Here is a 26850-nt window from a genome sequence, read left to right as displayed (position 1 = left end):
TCTGTTGGTTTTTCCCGTTCTTACTTCCTTTGGATTCGCTTGTTTCTCTTCAGTCCTCCTCCGACAGAGTCTCGTGTGGCGTCGACGATCGGGACTTGCTGTGACCTCTGACCTCCGTCTTCCTGTCCTGCAGGAATTCTTCGATCTCTCCCGGCAAACACTGGAACTTCTCCTGGAAATCTGCCTCCACGGCTCCTTGCAGCTGGAGAGAAAGACGAGAGAGTTTGATTCAAATTTATTATAAATATCTTTCGGTTTCATTGATGTTCTCCTCCGCAGATGCCGCGATGAGCTCCTGCTGCATTATATAAGAAGAATCAGTGAAATGTATTGTTGATGACTCACTTCCAACGTCAAAAAAGACACAGACATTTGTCTTGTTAATTTCCTCCTGGTGAGACAGATGGGTTGTACATTTAGAGAAGCAACCAGCTGTTGTCAGCCATTACTGCCAACAGTTTAGCAGCTCAAACATGGCTGCCAGAGGGCGCGTTACATCACTGAAACGCCCCGCGTTGACGTCAGTGCTGTTCCTAAAGTGTGTAGGTGTGGAGCTGCAGACAGCAGCAGCAGCAGCTTGGAGCTCCGTGGAGAAGAAATGTCTCGCTGCGTGGCGCATTCAAGCGTGAAGTATGCAAAATGAGAGAGTTAGAGATGAAGGGAGGTTAGAGAGACAGTTTAAATGTGTGTTTTCACCTTTGGTTTCTGGTCTTGTATCTCCTGCAGGAGCTCATTGTACTGCTCCACCAGCTGATCGTGACGCTTCGCCTGAGTCTCCTCAAGCTGCAGACAGAAACACACACACAGACAATCAAAGAGTCTCATGAAGCGTTTTATGATCACAGAAGAGATAGACACATTAAATTTTCATCGTCGTCTTGGCAGTATTCAGTCTATAGAAAGAAACATCAAAAAAAAAAAAAGATCCTGCGCCGCTTTAATCCGGATTCTCCATCCTCCGCTCACCCGTTTTATGTTCTGGACGACTTCATTGACGTAGGACTTATTGATCTCGATCTTCTCCCTGGGAACACACAGTCAGACGGGTTTGAGTTTGAGCTACATGTTTGCTGGATGGAGGAGCTACACAGTGTGTTGTGCAGTGGATTAATGTCGGTGTGTGTCTGTGGGACATACTCTTCTGCCAGATGTTTCTCTTTGGTCTTCGCTTGGTTGATCTTCTCTGTTCTCCTTCGATCCATCTGCCTCTTCAGCTCTTTTTTCTCCCTGGAGCGGGAGGAAAACATTGAAAATTGAAAAAGTGGATTAGAAATGTTCAGTCTGGTGTCTGGTAGTAGATGTTCTTATCACCTCTACGTTCCCAAACATAAAATATCATTATGAAAAGACTGACACATGGTCACCTCTGGTTTAATATTAATACAAATAGAGTACAGGAATACATTTTGATGGGAAAATGACCTCTCTACAATCCAAGGACGTCCCTGGTCAAAGTCAGCATTTAATGAAACAGTCCCACTTCTAATCTTCATCTTTCTAACATAAATTTGTCTCTTAAAGCTTCACTTGCTGTACAGAGATTCAGGCTGCCTGGAACAGCTCAGAGAAAACGAAGGCAGCTAGTGTCGTCACAAATATCGATCCATATCGATTCTGAATACGTCAAATGGTCTCAATCCTTATTTTCCCACAGTATCGATACACCTACACCAGTTGCATTTTCTGGCTCTCTCTTCTCTCAATTCACTTAGACTCTGAACACAAACCTTGTTATATTTTCCCCGTGGTATCAGACATGAAACCGAATATGATTATTTTTCAAGGTATTGTATCGAAGTCAGAAATTCCAGGGTCGTGACAACACTAACAGCAACACTCTTAACGATGTCGTTCCCACACAGAGCTTTAACACCCAGATGTTTGTCATCTCAGTCCCAGATTTGAAACTTACTTGTCGCAGATGTCTTTGAGTTTCTTCATCTGGGTGTTGTGACTCTCCTCGGCCAGACTGGTCAGTCGCTCTGTCAGCTGCAGGAACATACATTCATGTTTAACTCTACACGACTTGTAATCATTCAATGACTCATATTTAGCATTTTGTCGTGTTGGGATAATTTTATTTTTGAAAGAAAGTGCCTGCGACAGGAAGGGAGTTGTTCATCCAAGTATAAATAACCACAGTTTTTAGAGACAGTGACAGGGGCTAAAGTCAGTTCCAGCAGCAGTTGGTTTTGTTTGACTTTACCATTTTAATGTGTTCTCTCTGCAGATATTTCTGACTGTAGTACTGTTCCTGCCTCAGAGCCAGAAGCTGCTGCTGCTGCTCGTCTCTCAGCTGCTGGAGGCGCTCGTCCTTCTCGCTGTCAGAACACGAACTCCTGACAAACAAAAAAAGGCATAAACAAACACACAGATGTTTCCGATCTGCACAATGAACACGCTGACTCGATGTTAAAATAAGAATAAGATGAGAAGCAGTGATACAGTAATTAAATTAGCATCACATTATGCGTGTGCACCTGCTCTTGCTGCACTGTCGGGACGTCTTCTTGTACTTGTTGTTGAACTCTCGGAGGAGCTCGGAGGTTTTCTTCTGGTGCCTCCTCACCAGCTCCTTCAGCTCTTTGAACTGACGTCTCTGCTCCTTCTGATAAACCTTCGACTGCTGCAGACTCTCCATGGCGCACGCTGGGACATCTGGTACCACAAGTGATCATGCAGCATATTTAAAGAGACCTCTGTGAGAATTAATACAACTCTGACGTCTTTCTCTGCTGTTTCTTTTTTTTCCGTTTTATGATCTCATGTTTCATACAAGACTTTTACCATTTCTAGATGAAAAACAACAAAAGATTTCTGTCAGAAAAGTCTTTTCAAGATGTTCTGCTACAAAAACAATACAGTACTTGGATTGTTGATGATATTAACCTCATGTATAACTGTAATGGATTGATTGATTGATTGATTGATTGGATACAGGACGAAATGATTAGAAAGCAGTAAATAAATACTGACCTATCAAAACACTTAAAACCAGATCTTCGGTCTTCGCTGCTGGTTTTGCTGCTTCTAAAATGTAGAAAAGACACAATAAATAATCAAATCAACAGCACTTCTCTATGAATGAGTGAGTGTTTTGTTTGTAGGTAGACGCTACCTGTCGTGGCTGCTTGCTGATTGGCTGCAGAGGCTTTGGGCGTCATGGCGATGGGGGTGTGGCCTGCGGGACCAGACGGGGGGCTGAGTCCGTTCTCCAGTGGAGCTGATTTCAGGTCGTTCTTGCGCTCTGCAGTCGTGTCTGTCTCATCCTGAAGACCAACGACAACAACCAGAGTCACAGACGAATGTTCTGCTTTTAAGACAGGAGAACAGGAGAAACAGGACTGACCTCGGCCTGCGTGTCCTCCTCTACGTCGTCCAGCGTCAGAGCCGCCAGCTGTTTAGACCTCTGCTCCAGGAGGTTGACGTATCGAATGGGGTTGGACAAAGCCTCGATCACATCTGGAAAGGAAATATAAAGAAAGACAGATGAATACACAGCTGCATATGATGACAAAGCTCCTCTCATGGACATTTCAAAAACATGAAGCATGCTTTGTTTTATGTTTTATGTATTACTGTCCTTCTTTCTTGTGTTCCTACGCTTTATTGTTGTTGTTATTTCATTTGTCTGTAGCTGTCAAGACATCTTTCCAGGGACTGCAGTCAAAAATTAGCCAGCATGTTTACAGATATATCTACTATTGTACACTGTCCTTGTAATTTTAAACTATTCAGTAAATAAATACATAAATAAATAAATAAACAAACAATGAAATAAATAAATAAATACTGAAGTAGTTCTTCATGTATAACATCTTGGCTGGAGAAAAGACCATGGAGTCGATAAAATCTAGTGGAGAATGTAACTAAGTAGGTCAACATTTACTCAAGTACGCTACAAAAGTACAAATTACAGGTACTTATACTTGAGTCTATTCTTTTTATGCCACTTCATACTTCTACTATATTACATTTAAAAGGGGAATATGGTACTAAACTGCATTTATCTGACTATACATATATCTAATAATGTTGAGGTCTGGACTGTTGGTTGGACTAAACAAACATCTTGAAGGTGTTAGTTTGGTCTCTGGGTAACTGTGACTGTATTTCTCGCTATTTTTCTGACTTTACAAACCACATAATCAATCGATAAATGGAGAAAATAATCAGCAGATTAATCCATAATGAATATAATCATTAGTTGCAGTCCTGTACAAAACAGTTCAAAATGAGCTTCACATACAGTTATACCATGTCATCAAGAAGAGTATTTTGTTTCTATTTCAGCAGCCGAACAGGCGCTTTAACACTCAGTAAACTTGATTTCTGAGAATGATTAAGTGTCTCATGCAGGTGGCTCTTGAGATTGTGGAGTTTGAATGTGCTCAATACGTTTCACTGCAGTCTGTTCATTTGACATTTAGATTTCTGTGAACAAGTGGAAACTACAAAAGGTCACAAAACAATCATCCTTGCAGGAAAATCCGCAGCAAATTTCTTGGAAGTTGTACTTGTTTTTATCTATTTTGTTGTCATGTTCTTTGATGTCACACTTTGATTTGTCATGTTTAAGTAAGAAAAAAAAAGAAAAAAAGAAAGTTGACTTGAAGTTGGCACCTGCGAAGGTGTCTGGGACGTAATCTTTGACCACGATGTAGACGAACACAGCAGGAAGAATCAGAGACTGGTTCTTCTCGTTCCTCAAGCCGATGTAACGATAACCTGAAGGAAACACAGACTCTGATGTTACCATCACTGGGTTATTTAGGGTGAACAGTAATGTAGAAAATCTGCCAAGAACGTTAAAAGGGAAAGAGAGGGAGAGACGCAGTGGAGTTCACACCGAACATCAGTCGTGTAATGACAAAATTACAAGAGAAAACGACCAGTCATTTCATTTAAAGTGGTGAGTGACATTTTTCAAAGCAGCAGCGTGTCTCTGCAAACTGTTTTAAATGGGCTTTTGGAAACAGTTGGAGGCAGCAGGTGCAGCGAGGAGGGAAGCTTCTGAATAATGGGAACAAAAACATGAGCGTATTTAGAGCCTACACAGACATTAAAGGCAAAAAAAACCGAGGTATAAACGTTTTAATACGCATTAATGTAATAATGTTCGGCATTTGCCTGGAAAGACGATAGCAATTTATTATGATTTCAGTTCAGGAAAGTTTTGACAGTTTAAAATAAGTGTAGTCTGTTGAGTTTTTCTGGCACAGCGCTGCATTTATACAGGCAAAGGCCACATTTCTTTTTTTTTTTTGAACAAATAGAAGAAAAACTGGAATGTAGGGTAGTGAAAAAAGAGTGAAGCTCAGAGAAACTCAAACTTTACTGACAAAAAGACGAAAGAGCCACACTGACTGGATCTCTGGGAGCTGCAAGTAGTTTTCACCAAAGATATGAAAAAAAACAAAAAACAAAAAACAAAAACCAAGATGTTACAGATAACCGCGTTAAAGTTTTAAAACTCAGGGATAAGAATGGTTGGAATAGATGTGACTAAAAAACTTACCTGGTCTTATGGCAGAAACTGGAATGATCCGATGACCAATAAACTTCCCTCCTTCCTCAAAAGCAGCGATCCTCAGAGAGGCCAGAGTCGGAAGGATCACCTGTCAGAGAGATGGAGTCACACCGTTAACAGACAGATTAATATGGATTATAGATCCGGCCTCTTTGTGGTGTATCTTACCTTTTTGAAGACGATCGGCTCTTCGTCCCACACTGGGTTGATGGCGTTGTTGTTCTGGGAGGTTTTGGTCTTGAGAGCTTTCCTCCTGGTGTCCGCAGGAAGTCCGAACATCTCCACCTCCACGTAGACACCCACCCGCCGCTCAGTCAGGAACTGGCCTGAAATCACCTACAAACGACAGCAGGGACAGTTTACATTATTTATAAAAGTAATATCTGTTTTTTGCATTAATTTCAAGATGCTATGATCCCATAAAAGATTTAAACTGCTGCCGCCGTACCTTCACAGAGAGCGTGTTGGCTACGATGCCGTCCACTGTGTTTTCTGTGAAGGGGTCAAAGTGTTTGTCTGGTCGTCTCATGAACTCAGGCTTCAGTCTGTAGCCGCCTCGACCGTTGTACTCGAACATGAAGAGGTTCAGCTGCGTGGACAAATCTGGAACAAAAAAAAGCTCATATTAAGTTTTATCACTACAAAAGCTGAGAGTTGTTGCACTCCTTCAGCTGAAGAGGACAGGGACACTTGTGTCTGACTGGGGATGCAGATTTCCAAGACTTGCATCAAGCTTAGAGGAACAAAGGACAGATAATACAAAGGAAATATACAAGAGTGAGCACATAGAAACTTAAAGAGACGAATGAGTCCAGAGAGGAACATCCAGCCGCTGTAAATTCCTCTCCAATGCCACGACTTTCTGCTTGAAAGATTCGGTCAATTAACTTTCAGATTTTGGATGAGTTTTGGGTCGGTTCAGTAACGAGTGCAGTGTTTGCAATGACTGTAGAGATCATGGGAAGTCTAGGATTTAGGCACACAATAGTTCCCAACATTAATGTGTTAGGTCAACCCTTTGTTGGGGGGCTGAGATGAATAACAAGATAGAGAAGCAGCAAAAAATAACATACTCATGACACACAGATTACGTTCTTATAGGCTGTCTTTTACTGTGTCCTCATGAGTTAGTGGATAATATGAGCTCTTTCTGGTCACAACATGCAGACCTTTGAGAAAGCAGACCGAGCTCTGATTTAAGATGTTGGAAATAACTGCTCTATTAAATAAAAGGTTGACATTCATACTGAAACAATGGTTAAGCTGACGCCGGTCTTGCTGAGGTGTTTGTTACAGGTGTTGGTGGTTGACTGGAGATCAGTGATCAAAGCCTGGACTCTCACCTATAGTTTGGTAGTTGAGCGCCACCAGCTGACAGCCGGCGTTCCAGAACAGCTGAGGCATGAAGTTGGACGAGTCGACTCTGGTTCCTTTTGGATAGATCCGACTCAGCTGGGATTTATTATATCTGGTGAACGTACGGTTAAGATCGATTACAGAGAAAGTAACATACTTCGTCAGGTCATGATAAACATCTGCTCATCACACACAGGACGACACGACTCTGCTGACTCGTGACACGACTCCTTCACTTCTGACTATCAATCTGTCAATCAAACTTTGATTTCATAGCACCTTTCAAACAAATCAATTGCTATTCAGAGAGCTTGAATAATTGACAAAACTTAAATATGGATTTAGAGACTAATGCACATCGAAAAAAGCAAAAACAGAACGAAAGAAAGAAAGAAAGAAAGAAAGAAAGAAAGAAAGAAAGAAAGAAAGAAAGAAAGAAAGAAAGAAAGAAAGAAAGAAAGAAAAGAGAAAGATTAACTAATAAAACAACAATTATAAATGGGTAACTCAGATAATAAAAGACGAGACAATAATAGATGAAACTTACATATATAAGATAAAAAGCTAATAAAATAAAATAATGAAATAACAGTAACATGTTAATGAAATAGAATATAATAAAATAAATAAAGATGATCAAAAAATTAAATTCTGATGGAACTTGAATGAAAAACAGTAAAATGAATAATGATAATTATAACAAATATAATAAACATAAAGACAGAAACCACAGAACATAATAGAAAAGACTACATTAAAGCCAGAATATAATGATTTTCAGCTCTTCTTAGAAAGAAAACAACTACTAAATAAACTTGTTTCTATACTTATTACATCATAACAAACTGTATTTATTCAAGTTACATGTATTATACATACTGGTATACAGACTTTCAAACATAATGCTGCATTTAAAATTAAAATGAATATCAAATGTTGCTCAGTCACAGATTTTTTTGTGGTTTCGTACAGAAAAAGCATCAAAAGAGGAAAAACATGAAGCGTCGAGTCGCCGACACTGTTGCCAAGGATACTCCACAAACTCCACTGGTGACTTTGTGAGATGCTCCAAAGCTTTGGTCTCCACAAAAGATGACATGTGGTAACAGCGGGCTGCCTCTACACACACACACACACACACACACACACACACACACACACACACACACACACACACACACACACACACACACACACACGAACACAGACATTTTTCAGTATTTATCTTGGCTTCAGCATGATGCCCACATTCTCTCTGGACATCATTTCCTACTAATTATCGTGCCTGTATCTAATTTTTTATGTTTCTGTGGTAAAATGCAAGGACCCCAACTTTGATAGAGGACAAAATGACTTATTTTTGACTCATAATCCTCCCCTTTTTTAAGAAACAATGAGATCAGTGCTGCTCTATCATTGCACATCATCCTCAAGTTGTGAAATGTTGATCCCTGTACGAAATGAAATGATTTTCCAGCTTTGAGGAAGTTCTGTGATGCAGAAACACAATGTGAATCAGTGTGTCAGTGCGCGGTTCTGATCTGCTTTTCTTACTCTTGGAGGCTTCGAAGGAGTTGAACTTGGTTGGCTGGACGTAGTTTACCAGAGTGGACATTTCCTCTGTAGCCACGGCCTCCCGCTCTGCTGAGCCCTGAAATAAACGGGGGGAAAAAAAACCAGGGATAAAGTTTCACAGACTGAAATCCGAGTGCTGGGTTTAATGGTCTGTCAGTTGAATACACAGGAGAAATACACATGTACTCCAACAAACTGTTGTCAAGAGTTTTTAGCACTTAGTGTCAAAAAGCAGCATCATTATCTGACAGTGAGCAGCTACACATCGTCACACAGAGCAAACAGCGGACCAGAACCACTTAGACAAACACATACAATCACAAATACACACATACATGTGAAAACGCACAACCAGATCTCACAACAGGCCTGTGTTTAAACTCTCCTTGTAATTGTTTGCATTTGTTTTCATCCTATTCTTCTTTTCTCTATAGCGAATTGTGTTTCAACAGCCGACACACTTGTCTGGCCTTTTGATATCTGTTTAGTTTCTTTCTTCTCTTTTGATGTGAATAGAGACATTTTAATTAGTAGTTTCTTTGTTTTAGCAGAATGTGTCTCTTCTTCTTTCCTCCACGTTCAACTTATCTGGTCGTGCAGATAAAAGAGGAACTCTGCAGACTCTGAGCATCAAAATCTATTCACAGCTACTGCACATCAGAAACTAGAATTACCCCTTACGGTTGTGTGCCTCCCCAATTTACATCCCGTGTGACTTTTGTGTAAGTTTTTGTCATAATTAGCGTATGAATTCTTGGGTTATGGGGACAATCATGCCAGCACGGAGGCATATACATTTTTAAAAAGCCTTCTGTGGCTTCAGAAGGAGCTGCTGTGATGTCACTCATGTCTGCTTGAGGCTAGCAACTTGAGGTTACATTAGCCGCTGCCAGCATGACTAAACTAACTGTACCTCCGACTGTGCTGTGTGCAGTCGGAGATGCGTTGTGGGTAATGTAGGCTCCAGGGAGAAAATATGTAAGATAATATCTCTGTTTCTGCTGCATCCACTTTGCTCCTTTTGAATAACTGTTTTCAAACACTGTGAGTCTGACGTTATGGGAAAGCAGTGCTGCATCTTTTGACGTTCCAGTGTGCAGGATTTAAAGGATCTATTGGCATAAATGGAATCTAATATTCATAATTACAAATAATAATTAAAGCATAATGATTTTTCAACGGAGTCCGCCATGTTGCGCTGCCATGTTTCTACAGTAGCCTAGAATGGACAAACCAAACAACGACTCTAGAGGCCTTTCGCGTGTTCAGTTGCCGCTGTCAGGGAGGGTGAGGCAGGGGGTTATTTCACTGGTTGCAATCTGCAACCTCACCACTAGATGCCAGCAAATCCTACACACTGCACCTTTAATGAAAACCCAATCAAACCAGAAAAAAAGCTAAAACTAACAACAAAACTTGCTTGTACGGCTAAAGCTCAGACCCACGGTTGACACTATGGATAAGAAAACAAAATGGCAAGAACAGTACACATTTAGAATAAACAACAACAGCAGCAAAAATGACTAAACAGCAACACACTGCAGAGACGACAGCAACACAAACGACAGGAAAAAGCAGCGTCGACAACAACCGACAACACGAACAGTTAGAGCGGCAACAAGATTAACAGCGACAATGACACAAAAAACCAACAACACAACGATGAAACTCAAAAACACTTGCCAACATTAACAAACGGCGACAGCAGTGAGGGCAAGAGCAGTGAGGGCGACAGCAGTCAGGGCAGCGGCCCCTCAGCTTTGTGTGACGTCACCACTGACCTTTTTACCATCATCATCTTCATCATCATCATCTTCCTCACTCTCAGCCTCCATCTCTGTTAAAATTAAAGTTAAACATGTCTAAAAAAGCCCAATGTAGTGGAGTAGAAAAGTACAGTATTACCCTCTGAGATGCAGAGGAGAAGTAAATAAACCAACAGGAGACATATTTACACGATATCTGAGTGATATATGAAGTCTGTGCTACGATTTCAAGCAGAAAACACACAAAAAAATCAGAAAATAACAAAACACATGCCTGTAATTTTGTAAACAACCCACTGCTTTAATCTCTGCAGGTGATTATTCAGCCCACTCAAGCGTTCGCTGACTAAAGGGTCACTGCCGGTGTATGAGTATGTACTTCAGCTCAGTCTGCTCTCCGTCTACCAGCACGGGCTCTCAGTCCCAGACCTGTTTTCAGGATCTGCACATCAGACGTGTCAATAAGGCTCCCTAATTTCCCCCTGCACCTCTGTTTAATTGCTGCTCTGAGCTCCAGACCTCTTCTGGGATGTCCTGCTCATTACCGAGGCATCCCCGAGGTGCAGCGGACTGCAGGAGGAAAAATCTAAGACACCAGTGTGAGCAAAAGGAGCAGGTTTGTCACTCCGGCCAAAATCATGAAATTATGGTTGTATAATGAGATGTTTCTTCTGATAGACGCACCTGTTAAGAGTCTCTGAATCCAGAAGCACTTGTAAAAAACATGTTTTCATAAGCTACAGTAAGATGTAACCGCCGTGCTTTTGATATTAAAGGTTAAATAAATTATATTTTGAGATTAACGTAGCATCAAACAACTATTTGATATGTAAATTTACAGTATAGGTGAGAACTGGGGTGTTGAGTAGAGAATAAAGCCACACTTCCTCCGTGTGTTTCCTGATCTGAGCTTCTCTGTTGTTTGTTTTCGTAGCCAAGACGGCCGAGCGTGCGTGTTAGTGCATGTGAGTCCCTCTGTCCACCCCATGTCCGTTTTAAACATATTGTAGATAAACAGAACACTAAAATTAGTGGTGTCACAGTTTCCAAATTCATGATTTGATGTGATATTTGATTTTAAGGTAGCTATGCCATTATTAGACTATTGGCAACTGGTGCAGGTGTGATGTCTAGTGGCAGTGAATGCCGTATGTTTCATCTTTAATTAAAAGACATTTTTGGAAAATTTGGTCATAATTATTAAGGGGATCATTGCGTAATGGCCAAAAATGTGTTTGGCGAGGTCACAGTGACCTTAACCTTTGACCTTTGGCCACCAAAAATCTAATCAGTTCATCCTCGAGTCCAAGTGTGATATTGGACTGAGATATTGTGTTCACAACAATGAGATGGATGGACGTGCGTATGGACGGACAGACAACCCGAAAACATACTGCCTCCGGCCACGGCTAGCGTCGGTATAAAAATAAACGACGGTCAGCCTGTGAAATTTGTCACTCTTTCTCCAAACCCTTCTGGTGTCTCTCCTTCAATTTGTTCATTAAACATGTAAAAATATTCTCCGTCGTCTGAATATCTGGGCACCGATCGGATTGTCAGCTGATGCTGCAGTGACGCGGCATCATTGTACCTTTTTTTAAAAAATGATGCTAATTTGGAGGTGACTCATATTTTGCGAGGTCATACGTCTGCTTTATGTGAAAACTATTTGAGAGATTCACACAAAAAGACTCTTTGACAATTTGTGTGCGGCTAATTTAAAGACTGAATTCTCTTTGGTATCAATATTTTGCGGTAGCCTGAGAAACCACAGCGTCACCACGGTCTGTTTTGTGTTTTGAGACAAAGACTGTCGGTCGGTCACAGCTGAACACATTTCACATGTCCTTGTGTCTTTGTGTCTTACCTCCTGTGTTGTTGCTAGGAGACACTGGCTCATTGCTCTGATTGGCAGGTTGGTCCGTCAGTCTTTTGGTGTCTGTGTTGTTGGAGGGTTTATGGGATTTCTTGTTCTTGATGAGGATTTTGCCCATCAGCTCCTGAGGACTGGGCAGGGGGACACCTGACTCCAGCTGCAGACACACACACACACGCACAGTAGAGACAACAGATCAATTGCTAGTTAGCTAAGAACACACATACTGAAACACAACATTTGTCGTGTGTGTGCGTGTTACTTACAGCGTATTTGTCCAGAGGGTCAATCAACAGCGCTTCTCCGAAAATAGATCGACAATATTCTGCCATTTTAGCCTGCTGCTTCAGGCTGATAGTTAGACAGAAGAAAAGATAGAGAGAAAATCTTCAGTGTGATCCGATCCATATCGATCAATTCACACGTAAATCGTGAATAATAAATCGAGATTCTCACGAGTCCACGTGGTTTTCAAAGGACAGTATGACGGGGAAAGGTGAGGTCTTGAAGGCGCACTCTGCGATAGCTTCAATCACTTCCTGGAAAATGAGAAAAAAAATTTTTTTGTCATAATAAGGCAGATATTAAATAAATAGTGTTTGCACAGACAACTAAATACACAATAAATAACTTATGAAACATGCAGGAATATTTTCTGTCTGCCTTTAAACAGCACTTCTAATGCAAAGTGGCTGAATATTGCAGCAGTTAAACCATAAAAGCAGCTCCGGCCAGTTATGATTTCGTCCTTGAAGACCAAAATGGACATTTTTGTGTCATTTTATGCCGTCATTAGAATTAATTGGAGAGAGATTAATTAAAGGGAACAGAGAGAGCGAAGACTGTGGATTTTTTGGCGAAGACATTGTGGATCGTCTCAGTGCTGCTAACAGAGAGCAACAGTAGCTAGTGATGGTCAGAGAAACAGGGTCTGCTAACATAAACTAACAACCGGCTTCCGGCTTGCTCTATGAAAACGACCTTTCCTGGATACTAGTTACCTGGATGCTAATCTACACACCTTAAAGGGGATTTCTGATGTCATGGTGAACCCGTGTGTGATGACAGGTTCCTCCTCAGCTGTTCGTCCTTTCCACACGTCTAACTCCACGCAGCGGCATCCGGCCAGAAGGACCTGCCTGTACATCTCCACCGAGGAGCTGCCTGCCAGCTGGCCCGCTGAAACACAGGAAGAAGAAACAGAAAATAAAACGTTATGGTAGGTTAAACTACATGTTCACATTGTCTATTATTTGAAAGACTTGATGACTGGATGACTCAATAAAAAGGTTGTAAAGTGTTGCTGGGTTCAGTGTCACTCTGAAGAACTATAATTGCTCACACAGTGGAGCTTTGTGTTCCCACGACACCTGGATGTGTTGTAATTTACCTTGTCTGCTGTTCAAATCAGCTGTGAACTGAATGAATAAATATCTCGGCACTGGAGTCGGTCCAGATTTTCATCGATGGATGTCAACAACAATCCCCTCACACCTGCAGAGTACTTGACTTTTTAAAGTTGTTGCCAGTAGAAAGAAATGTATCGAACAGCCACTGAGTGCATCAATCTCTTAATAGCAAAGTGATGAATCTGCTGCTGGTAGTTAAGGGGTTGTGTGTGTGGTGTGTGGTGTGTGGTGTGTGCGTGTGTGCGTACCTGTCAGGTATGTATTATGTGACGAGTTGATGAAGTAGTGTGACAAGGGGAAGCTCATGTCTTCAGACTGGTCCAGCTTCTCTGGTGGGATGACTCCGTTCTCATCACTGGACAGATAACTGGAGAACGCCTGGAGAGTGATGACGCCTGCATAACAAGCACGCAACAACGTGCATGCGCGCACACACACACACACACACACACACACACACACACACACACACGCACACACACACACACACACACACACACACACACACACACACACACATTAGGAGATCAAAGTAAGAAACACACTCCAACTAAAAGGGATAAGAGAAGCAGCAGAGTACACACATTCATCTTTCTGGTGTTTCTGTGGTATAAATATTTGATGCACCCTCAAGTGTCACTTCAGACTCTTTCTCAACATCTTGTTGGTTTTTTAATATTTTAGATCTGAAACTTTAGTCTATTAAACTTGACAAAAAGGTCAGTCGTACCCAGCATGTCCTAATATCTAACACAACATTGCCTTTTATATCAACCCGTATGAGTGTATTATGATCTGCTGCCCTCATGGTCACATCCAGGCAAATAAACACAACTTGATACAGATTAGGAGTAAAAACGTCACACTTCCTGCTTTGCTACCGAATGCAAACGACAGATGTTTTGTGGATGGTCTCCTCTTCATCCTAAACCTCCTCCTAAACATGTTCAGTTAAAAGCAGAGCAACATATCAATGTTGCAACCATTTTTTTTTTGTTACGATGGCAGAGGCGACGTATGATGAAGCAGCGGCCGGTAGCTCCTCCAAATTATGCTACATTTTTGTCATTTTTTTTGGCTTAATTGCTGAAACATGTATTACCTATGGCAGGAATACTGTCATAAGCATTGGAGAAGAAAACGGGTATTTTGGATTAAGAGCCATCACGGCCCATGACGTCTTTTGACCCTCCTGACTAGCTGGACCGCCCCAGACAGGAAGAGAGTTGAAATAAGAGCAGTGAGAGGGGCAGAATATTAGGAACACCTTTCAATATAATGCACTCCAGTACAACAACAACACCACCACCACCGACTACAGCCTCAAAAATAAACAATACCTGCTATTCTTATGTTTCTAACAGTGTCAAAAACCTGAAAAAAATCAAAGCTTCTTTAAAGAAGAATTCAAGCAGAGCTGTTACATGTTGGAAAATCTATTTATTCTAAAAATGACCATGTAAAATCATGTAAGAGGTGGTGCTGGATTTGAAGTAGGTGCCAACTTTCTCTTTGGCAGCATTCAACACGAATGTGAGCACCTTCAGTGTTTATTTTAGCAGTTTTCTCTCTCTGCGGATGTGTGGGTGGGTTAGGAGAGTATTTTTGTATCAACCCATGTACACATGCAACAGTACATGTTGCTTACAAACACAGACAACTAGCTACTAGCATGTTTAGCAATTTAGGAATATAAAATAGCAAATATTGTTAGTGTGAACCAGGATAAGGACAAGCGTCTGTGTGTGTGTGTGTGTGTGTGTGTGTGTGTGTGTGCACCTTGCTTCAGCTGTGCCTGGTCATGCTGGTACCTCTCCATCACAGTGTTTGTCTGAGCAGGACGGAGAGGCGGGTAGAGGATCTCGTTGAGCCTCGGGTCTCTCTGCTTGTTGTTGATGAACTCTGTCATCTGATCGACTGACAGCGACCCGTCATCCCATCCTCTGCAGACCAGAGCAGAGTCACAGCTGAGGCTAGAGAGTATTACACAATGTCTACAGATCCTTCACAGCATCTCACAGGATGCTTTATTATCCTTTAATACTGTGTCCGCTTAATGTCCGATAAACTAAATCCTTTTGTGTTTTTTAATTGTTATTTAGACTAAATGATCGAGTGGAGGACGGCAGGTTGACTGCACTTATGAATAAAATACATTTTCTAACATTTTAAAGACTAATGAATCACAAATAATCGATTGATTGATCAATAAAAGCAACAATCATTTCTGTGCCTGGCTTTGAATGTGCAGAACATAATAGAGTTATTCCTTTTTTAAGTTAAAGATAAGACCCTCTCTTTCATCCTTCATCTGTGTACAAGTAGGACAGAAGATGAATCATTATTCATCATTCTTAGCATATCAGAGAAATTGGCCTGGAGCTAATCATCAACAACACTCCTCAAAAAAACCCCGCTTATTTTGTGGAGTAGCTTGTCTGACATTAAAGGGCAACTCCACCAATTTTACACATTGACGTGTGCTAACAGGTCTTACTGAGTACTACTGCAAATTACATGCAGCTTCCTCTGGAGCCACAAAAGGCTTTATACTACTTTTTCACAGAAGCTGTAGTGATCCCCAAGACCTGTAAACACACGTTAATGTGTACAATTTATGGAATTACCCTTTAATGAGTAGTAAAGTCAGTCAGAGGTCAGTGACTGTCGCTGTAAACAAAGGTGAAGGATTTTTATAATTACTCACTGCAGTTTAAAGATGTTGCCGAGCTCAGGACGAGGACACAGACTTTCCAAAAAGCTCTTGTAGATCTCAAGTGTGAAATCCTCCAGCTTGATGCTGTCACCCTGTCAAATATATAGGACATTAACATTACCACATCTTTTTAATTAGCAAGAGCTGAAACTGCCAGTGATGAAGAAACTGTGTCCTCATCTTGGATATTCAATGTGAGATCCAGCGTGAGCAGAGAATCCGACTATTACATTTATGCTTTTTCACAGGTTGCTTCAAAACTTGATGACCCAGATATTTGAGCTCATCTCACCCCTCCGTGCACTGTGAGTCATACTGGACAAAAAGCATCAGATAAAAAGCCTCAACAGCGAACAGAAAATGGAGATAAAGGAAGGATAAAGCTGAAAAAGACTGTGTGTGTCTTATATAATCTACAGAGACAGCAACAGCGATTCAAAGCATGTATTCATGGTATAGTCTAACTGGTTAAACTAAAATCTCTCATGTGCATCAACTATTATAATAATGCAATTCAAACTTATTTGAAGTGTTTACCCGACTGTAGGGCAGCTTGCAGTTCTCCAGGGAATTCTCCACTCTCTTTCTGTCTGACGAAAACAGTCGAACAATGCTGCAACAGACGAGGGTTAGGGTTAGGGACATCACACCATTATCAACTCATCCTTAAACACAACATGTCGCCAACGCAGAACGTACAGTTTGACTTCTTAAAGCGCCTCCTCCAGACTGCTCTCTCTAATTAACTCCCTGAAACGTCCTCCTCTAACACTCACAAAATTTACCTTCCGCAAATCTCCCAGACGTTTGCTTAAACAAATTTTTACCAACTTCTCAACATCTCCTACGTCTTTAAGGCTCAGTTCACCAAGAAAGTCAGAAATACATATTTAGAATTAAAGGAGACCCGTTATGCTTTTTTGTTCTTGCGCATGCAAAAGATAATAAAAGTTAAAAAGCCCAAAATCCATACCTACAGAAGCTCCTCGCCAATAGTCCCACTTTTTAATTAAGTGACTTTGTGACGTCACACTATGTCAGCATGTCACACATTTGCATAATTAATACTTGCCGGCTAGTTTGGCACGTAAGAAGTAGTAACCCAAAACTAAATCATGAACCAAGGAGCATAATATGTCTCCTTAAATGTAGGAACTAGATTCTTTATACCAAACTACGCTCACCAACCGTATCGCTGCGCAGAAGGAAGCGTGCATCCATTCATGGACGAGAGTCTCGTGCTCCTGACAGCATCAGATGTAAACATTAATGGCGTCCTCTTTAGCTGAGATGTAATGTTAGCTAGCTTAGTTAGATAACCTCTCGCATGTTGCTTCTCCAAGCGTACATGAAACTACTCACAGCAAGTATGTGAGTAACCGGGTCAGGATTTCTGGAAAGAGACGCTGCTGTTTAGGTTTTCACATGTATTTTTTGTCCTTTTGAGCACAAAAAGCTGAGTGCTGTCTCGTTTCTATTCTTACGAGAGAGAGCTGATATCTTCAAAAACACACACCGAAAGTATTAAGATGATTAAATAACACTACAGGTAAGAGGAAAGATATATCTACGAACTGTCCCTTTTGAAACATCCCCTCTCCTCATTTGACTTCCAAGATATATCAACTGACCTTAATTCAGCTCCACGTTTGCTTCTAAAGTACAGCTTTCCTTCATATAATCCATCTCATGCTCTGGCAGTGGTTGATTACCAGGTCAGTGCTGAATTAAGCACCTTCGTGAATCCTGTCCCTGTTTTTGCTTTCCCAAGTGCACATGGAATTAAGTTTATTTTTGGAAGCAAGGGACAGGAAAGAGCAAAGTTTCAGTTTTGTGCGTGTCTCTGCTGATTTCGTCGGGCTATTTTCTCACATCCTCATCTACTGGCGCTTGTGCCTGGAAGTTAACACTCAGACAGAAGCATTGATTAAAGATTAGGAAGGGTAATAATAATCAGCAGGAACTCACTTCTTGACAGGAATTCTCCCCTCTGCGTTCGGCTGCAGAGTTAACCTGACGTACCTGAAACAAAGAGAGGACAAAAGTTCAGAGCTGTATATCACAAGGCTTATCAAAGGCTTTCAAACTCCGCAAGTGAGCACCCAGCAAAATGAAAGAGAGTTTAATACAGTGATGTTCCCACTTACAGTTTGAACAGACAGCAAAAAGTCTCACTTTACCAAATCGAGGCCTGTTGGGTGCAGCAAACCTTTTGGTGTCCTTGTTGAAAAAAATTGAAGAATGTCTTTTCTAGAGCAATATTTCCATTTGGCATTGCTAACATTACCTTTAATAGAGGTCACAAACTGAATTTTTTTGATAAATGTGAACAATATCACTCAATATCACGCTAATGCTGGATACTGACTAAGTAAAAATATTCTCGTGTGTATAAGAGAATGGATTATTTACGTTTAAATGCTTTATTCCAACAGATTTGAGGAGTTAAATATGACCTCCTTCTCATCATTTCATAGACACCAAGTGGACGTAGAGACGTAAAGAAGGAGACTTAATCTGTAATCTGATGTAAACTCACAGAGGATTTACAGTCACAGTTGTGTATAGTTTTTTTAATCCTGAATCATGATCCAAAATTACATGAAAACTGAAATAACTTGACGTGATTATATAAGATCAAATTCAGTCATTGACTGACTATCTATCAGCATGGGGGTGAGTGGATAGTGACTGAGGTTTCATTTTTGGATTAATTTATCCTGAAAGACTTGGGTTAGTTTAATAACTTTGACGGATATGACTTGTATTATGCTTTGTTTTTCTTGTTGTCAACTAATCCCATGAAAAGATCAAAACCAACAATGCATCAGTCCAAGCCTCTTTGTTCCTACTAAAGATGTAACTCTTTAAATAAATGGTCACAAAGTTATTGCTTTATCTTTTAAAAAAAGACTCTTCTTTCTCCTTAAACAGCTGGGCATTGTAGTTTTCAGCAAACCGGACTGAGGCAGGAGGAAATAGTGCGTTCTTCGGGGACTATTTTTAGCAGCGGAAGAACACACGGTCAGCGCTCCAGCGAGTATTTAAGGCAGCAGGATGGTGTAGGAGGGATTGACTCAAAAATAAACTACAGTTGCTTGAGGGAAATAAAAGATCGGGTCACCCAGGGCAACAGTGCTGCTCACTGATGTGTTTTTAATAAATTCTGGACAACAGCGGAGCTCAGATGAATAAATATGTCTGCCTTTGGATACACAGACGATACAGTCACACAGCACTTGTTGTTTTCATGGGATTTGTCGACATTAAGGAAAGATAAAGAACATCACCAGACTAATCCTCTAAATAGCCCGAGGATACAGAGTGCTTGAAGTGTGTACATGTATGTTATTGTGAGTGTGTGTGTGTGTGTGTGTGTGTGTGTGTGTGTGTGTGTGTGTGTGTGTGTGTGTGTGTGTGTTTACTCACGCTTTCAACAGACTCTGGTCTCTGTTGAGATTGTGGCTCAGCAGGTTGGAAGACAGAGAAAACAGTTCCTCACACCACACCTAACGAAATCAGACACTCTATCATCATCATCATCATCATCATCATCATCATCTCAGTCATCATAGTCATCGTCATCATCCGTCCCTGTCATCAGCAGAGGACTGAGTTCATTACCTTGGCTTCGTCCTCCTGGGAAGCAATGAAGTTGAGCTGGTTGACGTTTACAAGGTCTGAAGCCGTAACCACGGTAACCATGCGGTTCTCAAGCCGGCCAACCAGGTTTCCAATATCGAGCAGCTCCCTCAGCTTGGCCTCCTATTGGACGACGCAGAAACAAAAAGCTGTCGGCTGAAGCAGAGCCACACACCGGAGACGGAGACAACTAACGTCTGCTTTTCTACCTGCTCTAATGGGGAGAGCATTAAACATCTCACAGGTAGTCAGAGTTTGGATCTAATGTTAAATGTCAAGTTAAAAATCTGTGAAACATCAGCTGGTTCAACATAAAAAAAAACATTTAAACTGCTGTTTCTTGGGCTGTGTGGCTTCATTTTTGGTAAAGCTTTTTGGTAAAGACAGTAAAGCAGCATTTTCCTCCAGTTTGAACTCAGTCATGAAAAAGCATTTGAGAGATATGTGTTCATCATGTTGTTTACCACACTAATGGTACATGTGGTATTTTGTTTCTTGGCTGAGGAAGCTGTCAGTTGGCACGAGTAGTACGTGCCATTTCGTGCAGAAATTCTGCAGATCCCCTGCAAATTGCCAATGTGTCAGGTTTTGGAGCGCACACTGGATCGGCCCTGCACTGTGCTTTATGCTCAGTACACATTTATTTAGTCAGGGAATTACAAAACAATCAGGCAGGTCTGATCCAATAATATAATGTTAGAGGAAAATTTTGGTATTTTTAAGCCTGGGCTCTATAATTACATGTTTCGGTGTGTAAACGATTCAAAGCCTACTTAGCAAAAGGTTTGGAATGGTTCCAGCTGATCGCCTCGGCTGGCAGCTGCGACGCACCTACAACGTAAACCTGTGGGGCAACTCTGACTGTCAAAGTTACGCCCATTAAAAGTGCTTGTTTTTTGCAACTGACAGGCCGAGGTTGTTGTGTCTGACAACATTACATTCTCACTCAAGGAGAAGTCTTACTCTGAAATCTCGGGATGAGGCGAGTTGTTGCAGGAAGACGACAGTGGAAACGTGAATCAGAGTTAGAGAGAGAGAGGTTTGGCGTTTATCTAGAGGAACTGCCAGCAAGAATTTATTTCCAAAGTCACGGCTGAATATTTAACCGACTTCTAGATGAGGCAACAAATTAAATTGCTCACCTTACACAAGATTTCAGAGCGAGACCTCTCCTGAAACAAGGCTTGTGTTCCTGGTTACACAAAGGATCTGATTACTTAACAAAAGATTCTCTCTCTGTAGGAATCGTTTCTGTAATGTTGTCAGACACTTTGAATAATAATCTCAAACAGAAACAAGCACTTTTAGTGGACATAACTTTGATAGTCGTAGTTGCCCCAGAGGATTACATGGCAGTCGTTGCAGCTGTTTCACGGCTGTTAGATGAGGCGATCTACTCGACCGATTTCAAAACGTTTTGGTAAGTATGACCCATTTACACACCAAAACATGTTAATATAGAGCTCAGTTTTAAAAATACTAGAATTCCCCCTTAAATGCCCCAAATATCAGCATAAAACGGCATAAATAAACATCCATACAGCCTTAAAGAAGTTAAAATTGTTCATCAGACCCCCCGTATACACACAGTGTAATCCATTACAGTCCCTTCTCTGACGCCATCGTTTTTATTTAATGCATTTCTTTATGAATTTGGGTGTGATCATAATAAGTTTTAATTCCCTCCTCCGCCCAAACTGTGGAGACTTAGTGAGGATGAATCCTCCATCTTTTTAAGGCGCTTTTTCTTTGGCTACAGCAAATGTTGAAACATGAACATCCATTTCTGGGTGACAACATAAATGCGGAGGTAGTGGAGGAACAGAGGGAGGAGATTATTAGAGATTTGTACGGCAGCCACAGTAATCATGATTTAAAATCATTCCAGAACCGCTGAGCGACTGCCAGTGAACGATATACTGTATATCATATTCTGTTATTTATAGAGCACTTTTCGAGCAACATGCACAGAGAGCTTTCAGAAGAAGGGAGATAAAACATAATGACAGGACATGAAAGCATTAAATGCAACATACGATATGAGAAAAATAAAACATAAAAGTAAAATATCTCAAAGAAAAAAAGAATCAAACATACTGTACAAATACGAGAGGGATGCTGGAAACTACATGATTAAAACATCAGTTGTTCTGCATGAGAGCAGTGAGAGGTCACAGAGATGCAGGTGTGAAGAGGGAGACGGTTAAAACGTGAAGGGTGAACGGTGAAGTACCTTGGGTGTTTTGGTGCTTCTCCCCGTTCTGACATCTTTGACGAGGGTCAGGTCCAACAACTCTGTCTCCTAATGAACACACACACACACACACACACACACACACACACACACACACACACACACACTGTCAGCTGTTATCTGGGAGGGTAAATGCTTCATCCTGTTTCCTGCTGAGGATTTCATCCCACCTGGAGAGAAAGTGTGAGTGTGTGTGTCTTTGTGTGACGATCAATGATCACTTGCTGTCTATATGCTATTCTATTCAGTTGTTCCCACAGCCTTTCATTGTGGTTTATCATTGTGTTTTTTCTTTAAGATAAAACAATATAAATACTGAAAGCACTGGCAATAATTATTAAGTCTAATATGTAAAACAGCTTCATCAGAATGTTTGATAGTTAACCTAATAAATTATGTTAATAAAAGTCCTGTTTTTGACTGAATATATGGAATCCAGATTTAAAGGAGACATATTCTGCTCATTTTCAGGTTCATAATTTTATTTTTGGTTACTACTAGAAGAGATTTACATGCTTTTTTTCTCCACCTCTGTCTGAAACGTTCTGTTTAAGCTCCTGTCTCTTTAAGGACCCCCTCCTTCCTGAATACCCAGTCTGCTCTGATTGGTCAGCTCACACACGCCTGACCCAGCACTGACACAGCAGCTGGGCAAAATCAATTCTTACGTGCTAAACTAGCTTCTAGGTGTAAATTATGCGAGTGTGTGACATGGTGACGCCTGTTTTTACATTAATTAATGAGTGATAACACCGGCCACTTTCCCCCATTGAGCACTTTTACTTTTAATACTTCATGCACATTTTCCTGATTATTCCTACATATTTTAATATACTTTTATTTGACTGTGGTGTATTAAAGTTTGGCTCAGAACTGTATCTGACTTTTGTCCCACTTCTAATGACTCTACCACCCAGATCTGCATATTGATGAGTCAGATTTGGACGTAATTAATTAACTTCACTGTTTTTTTTAGCATGGTGCTAAATTAGCTCCTCATCATCTGCCTGGTTGGTGACAGTTTAGGCCTACGGAGGAGATTCAATACGTGTGTGTGTGTCTGTTGGAGTTGAACCTTGTTCTGGTCGGTCCAGTAGAGGTAAAATCCATGTGGATCCACGTGTAGGGTCACTGGATTTACAGTAGACAGATCCTACAGAGACAAACAGGAGAGAAACAGCCTGAAAACATAGAAAAAGCATTCAAGAATTCCAACACTATTAAAAAACATTCAGTGCCTTGACCAAATGACACGGTAATAAACATCAATAAAGACTTGTTCGTGTTGGAGTCGAGGTGTCATGTCAGTATTATGCACAACCCTTCGTACATGGGCGGTACCCATGAATCTCATTTTCCTGCTCACATCCGAGTCAGCTTCTAAATGTGCTTTTCAAGAGAGAGAACGAGGGGTTGATGTCACGGACTAAAGTTCTGTTCAGTTGTCATGACACACAGCTATTTTTCCCAGTTGCCAGAATAATCAACCCTGACAGTTTGTAATTGGCTGCAGGTGGAATGAGACAGTGCAGCTGCCCTGATGTTCTGCTGTCTGAACAGCCTTTGCACAAAAATAGTAGAAATTGGTTTTAAGCTGTTTGACTACAAAAAGTATTTCATTCAAATCTTGGCAGTAAGTATGGTCGCCATAGGGGGGGAGTTGCAATGTTTGATGTCTTCCAGCTCGCGGCCGGGATGGACGTACTTCAGTTTGGTTTAAAGCTTTTTCAAACAACAAATACACACAAACACACAACAAAGCAAAGACACGTGAATTTTGTTCGAAAGTCCACTACGTTTGGTTTTAAGTATATACAGTTAAACAAGTGTTCTCAGTGGCTTCAACAGTATTACATAAAGTCAGAATGAGGTGGCCTAATTTTTACAGATATGGGTGAAAAGTACTTGAACTTAACTATTTAAATCTTTCCCAGAATCAAATGGCTTCCTACTTCCAGGTGGTTTAAAATAAGATTGAAAGTTGACAAGGCTTCAGGTGATTGGCTGAGTACGGCTTGTTTTCAGTGACGTAAACCTAAAATCTACTATAGAGCAGATCCAGGAAGGAGCTGATCCAGGCTCAAAATGCTCTGTGTTAAAGTTAAATCTGTAACTTTTCACAAACCACAGGAAAGGTAAAGTTAGTCTTCGTTTATCATGAGACAGTAGGGGTGGGTTTCGACCGAATTGCCTCGATACTATCAAGTATAGAAAAATGTCTTGTTATTGGATCCCAAATTTCAATACATAAGGAGTTAATCTCATCAGCATCAGTGAACCAATAAGCATGCAGCATGCTTGTTGTGGCAAAATCTAATAATGCTGGTGATTGGCAAAATAGGGAAAACACTAGGCTATGCCCAGATACAGGGAAAATGTATGTGTGTGTACTGTCATCTTTTGTTAAAACAGACTTCATAAAATTGGTATCGGAAAAAAGTATCATTCAGGAACCAGTATCGAAGTTGAGGTATCGGTATTCAAAAATGTTTTTAACTAATAGCCAGCTGTATGCTTCAGTCAATGCATGGATACAACACTAATGAATTCAAATTAAATTATAAAACATCAAGATAAATGACAAAATCCGATATTTTTAGTGCATCTCAAACTCTTTTCTGTACTGCAGATTTTGTATTAAATTAAATGGGCTGCGAATTTGAATTTACGTAGCGCTTTTCTAGTCTTACTTTCCACTCAAAGCACTTTACAACACTAGTCAGCATTCACCCATTCACACACACATTCATACACTGGTGGCCACCATGCAAGGAGCAATAACCATTCACATGCACACTTATACACCAATGGAAGAGCCACCAAGAGCAATTCAGGGTTCAGTATCTCGCCCATGAACACTTTAACACAGCAGGAACCAGGGGATGAACCACCAGCCTTCTGACTAGTTGATGACTACCCTACCCTACTCAGCCAGATTAAATTAACTGGCTAATGTAAGAGAAACATTATTGTCTTGACAAACAAATAACTGTTAATGTATAGATAAGGTTACACTTTCCATTTGGCACTGAGTGTATACATAGTTAGTTGTTACGCAGGATCCCTGATTATTCATTACTATACAGAGTTTGAGCACAGCAGGCAGAGGGACGCTTTGTGAAGGAAGTGGGTCAATTAAGGGGACTTGGGATCCTCGTACCAATATGCATTTTAACAATGCAAACCATAAAATAGATGTTTGCTTTTGGCCTGTGGTCCACCTTTAGGTTTCAGATCTGGGCACCCCTGTTTTAAGCTGTTGGATCAAACATCTGTCATATTTCTGGAGGGAAGAGGAAAGCCAGATCTCATTTGATGTAAAATGCTGCTTCTGGACAGAGCAGAGAAGAGAAGGAAGTTTATAAATTAGAAAAAGATCTAAAAGGCACATGAAACACCGCACATGTGGTATAAAGAGCAGCTTTAGACCAGCGGGATCTCTTGAGGGAAACAGTCTGATAAAATATTTGTGTACATGTCGGTGCTTGTAAAGTTCTGTATCATTTCCTCCATGTTTAATGAAAAGGTCACAGATTCTGCTGTCTGAGCCGCTTTCCCTCCTAACAGTGCAGCAGCCTACGTTCAAAAGAATCAAAACTGGAGGATAAAGCTCAGAAGATGGTTAACTAGATCCCTGGTTGTCACTTGTTGGCATAGCAACCGATTTCTATTTTTCATAAAGCCCAGCTCTACATGTTGGAGAAATTCAAATATCAAAACACACACACACACACACACACACACACACACACACACACACAAGGTTCAATCACGGTGAATTGGTTCAACGGTGGATGAGCTCTTCTGTGAGTGATTCATGATATTATATGGCTCAATACATCGATGCACACACACACACACACACACACACACACACACACACACACACACACACACAAACATCCGTCCTTTCTCTCTCTCTCTCTCACACACACACATCAGATCTGTTTAGGTGGTGGTAACCATGCCAGTTACCATGGCAACCGGACAGCACGTTTTCTCATAGTCAGGACCCATACTTCAGCATACCAGCACACACACACTGACACACACACACACACACACACATCCTGCGTACGCACACACACAACACACGCGCGCACAACTCCGCAAATTATGTGTTGTGACCGTGCACATGACAGCACAGGAGGAGCTCTGCATGTGTGTGTGTGTGTATTTAATACACATTTCAATGCACACTACAGTCAGTGCATACTAATGGAGTCCATACCAACAGGTGGCAAACCAAGAAAATTGACCACAGATGCATTTCACACACACACACACACACACACACACACACACACACACACACACACACACACTGTCACACTCCTCTCCCGCTTGCTGGCGTCTAATCCACAGGTACTTACTGCCAAAGCTCAATCAACAAATGAATGTAAACACATCTGACAACATGGCACATTTCCTCCTCTTCCTCCTCCTTTTCCTCTCACTCCAGTACCATCAGACTGGATCCAATTCAGTCGGGCATAGTCGTGATTATATTCTGACATTGCCAAAAATATATTGCTATTATTATGTTATCAAAATTAAAAGTAAATCCAAACATGTCATGAAACTAAACAGCTCAAAATAATAAAGCTCTAAAAATCAGTGTCCTTACCTCGTCCCATTTAATGAAGTTGCTTCCGTTCCTCAGTGTGAGAGAGACGGAGGGAGGCTGGAGTTTTAATGCATGGACCCCCGGCTGAGCGCTCGCCAT

General features: G+C 41.0%; 1 protein-coding gene across 1 annotated transcript; it reads right to left on the bottom strand.

Annotated features, from left to right (window-relative positions):
* Positions 1-26850, bottom strand: plcb1 (phospholipase C beta 1). Its single transcript, XM_073481894.1, has 32 exons — positions 26752-26850; positions 23200-23277; positions 22104-22172; positions 19853-19993; positions 19658-19737; positions 18197-18250; positions 16766-16841; positions 16220-16320; positions 15292-15455; positions 13761-13907; positions 13125-13282; positions 12560-12642; positions 12370-12454; positions 12095-12260; positions 10243-10298; positions 8441-8537; positions 7921-8005; positions 6874-6998; positions 5979-6133; positions 5699-5866; positions 5519-5618; positions 4624-4728; positions 3350-3462; positions 3119-3269; positions 2977-3030; positions 2481-2658; positions 2207-2339; positions 1913-1989; positions 1138-1227; positions 967-1024; positions 697-783; positions 1-202 (listed from the first exon to the last, which is right to left on the bottom strand). Exons 1-32 carry the CDS (start codon positions 26848-26850, stop codon positions 50-52), a joined length of 3486 nt encoding a protein of 1161 aa, XP_073337995.1. The 3' UTR covers positions 1-49.

This window comes from Pagrus major, chromosome 15 (assembly GCF_040436345.1).
Source record: "Pagrus major chromosome 15, Pma_NU_1.0".
Classification (NCBI taxonomy): Eukaryota; Metazoa; Chordata; class Actinopteri; order Spariformes; family Sparidae; genus Pagrus; species Pagrus major.
The sequence above is the reverse complement of the archived record's forward strand: the minus strand, read 5'-3'. Positions and strand labels throughout refer to the sequence as shown.

Excerpts from the sequence above, each read along its gene's own strand:
- plcb1 (XM_073481894.1), bottom strand. The coding sequence starts at position 26,850 with ATGGCGAGCGCTCAGCCGGGGGTCCATGCATTAAAACTCCAGCCTCCC. Across the intron at positions 12,643-13,124 it reads CATCAGAAATCCCCTTTAAG|GAAGTGATTGAAGCTATCGC; the intron begins GTGTGTAGATTA and ends CTCATTTTCCAG. Across the intron at positions 4,729-5,518 it reads AGTTTCTGCCATAAGACCAG|GTTATCGTTACATCGGCTTG; the intron begins GTAAGTTTTTTA and ends TGTTTCCTTCAG.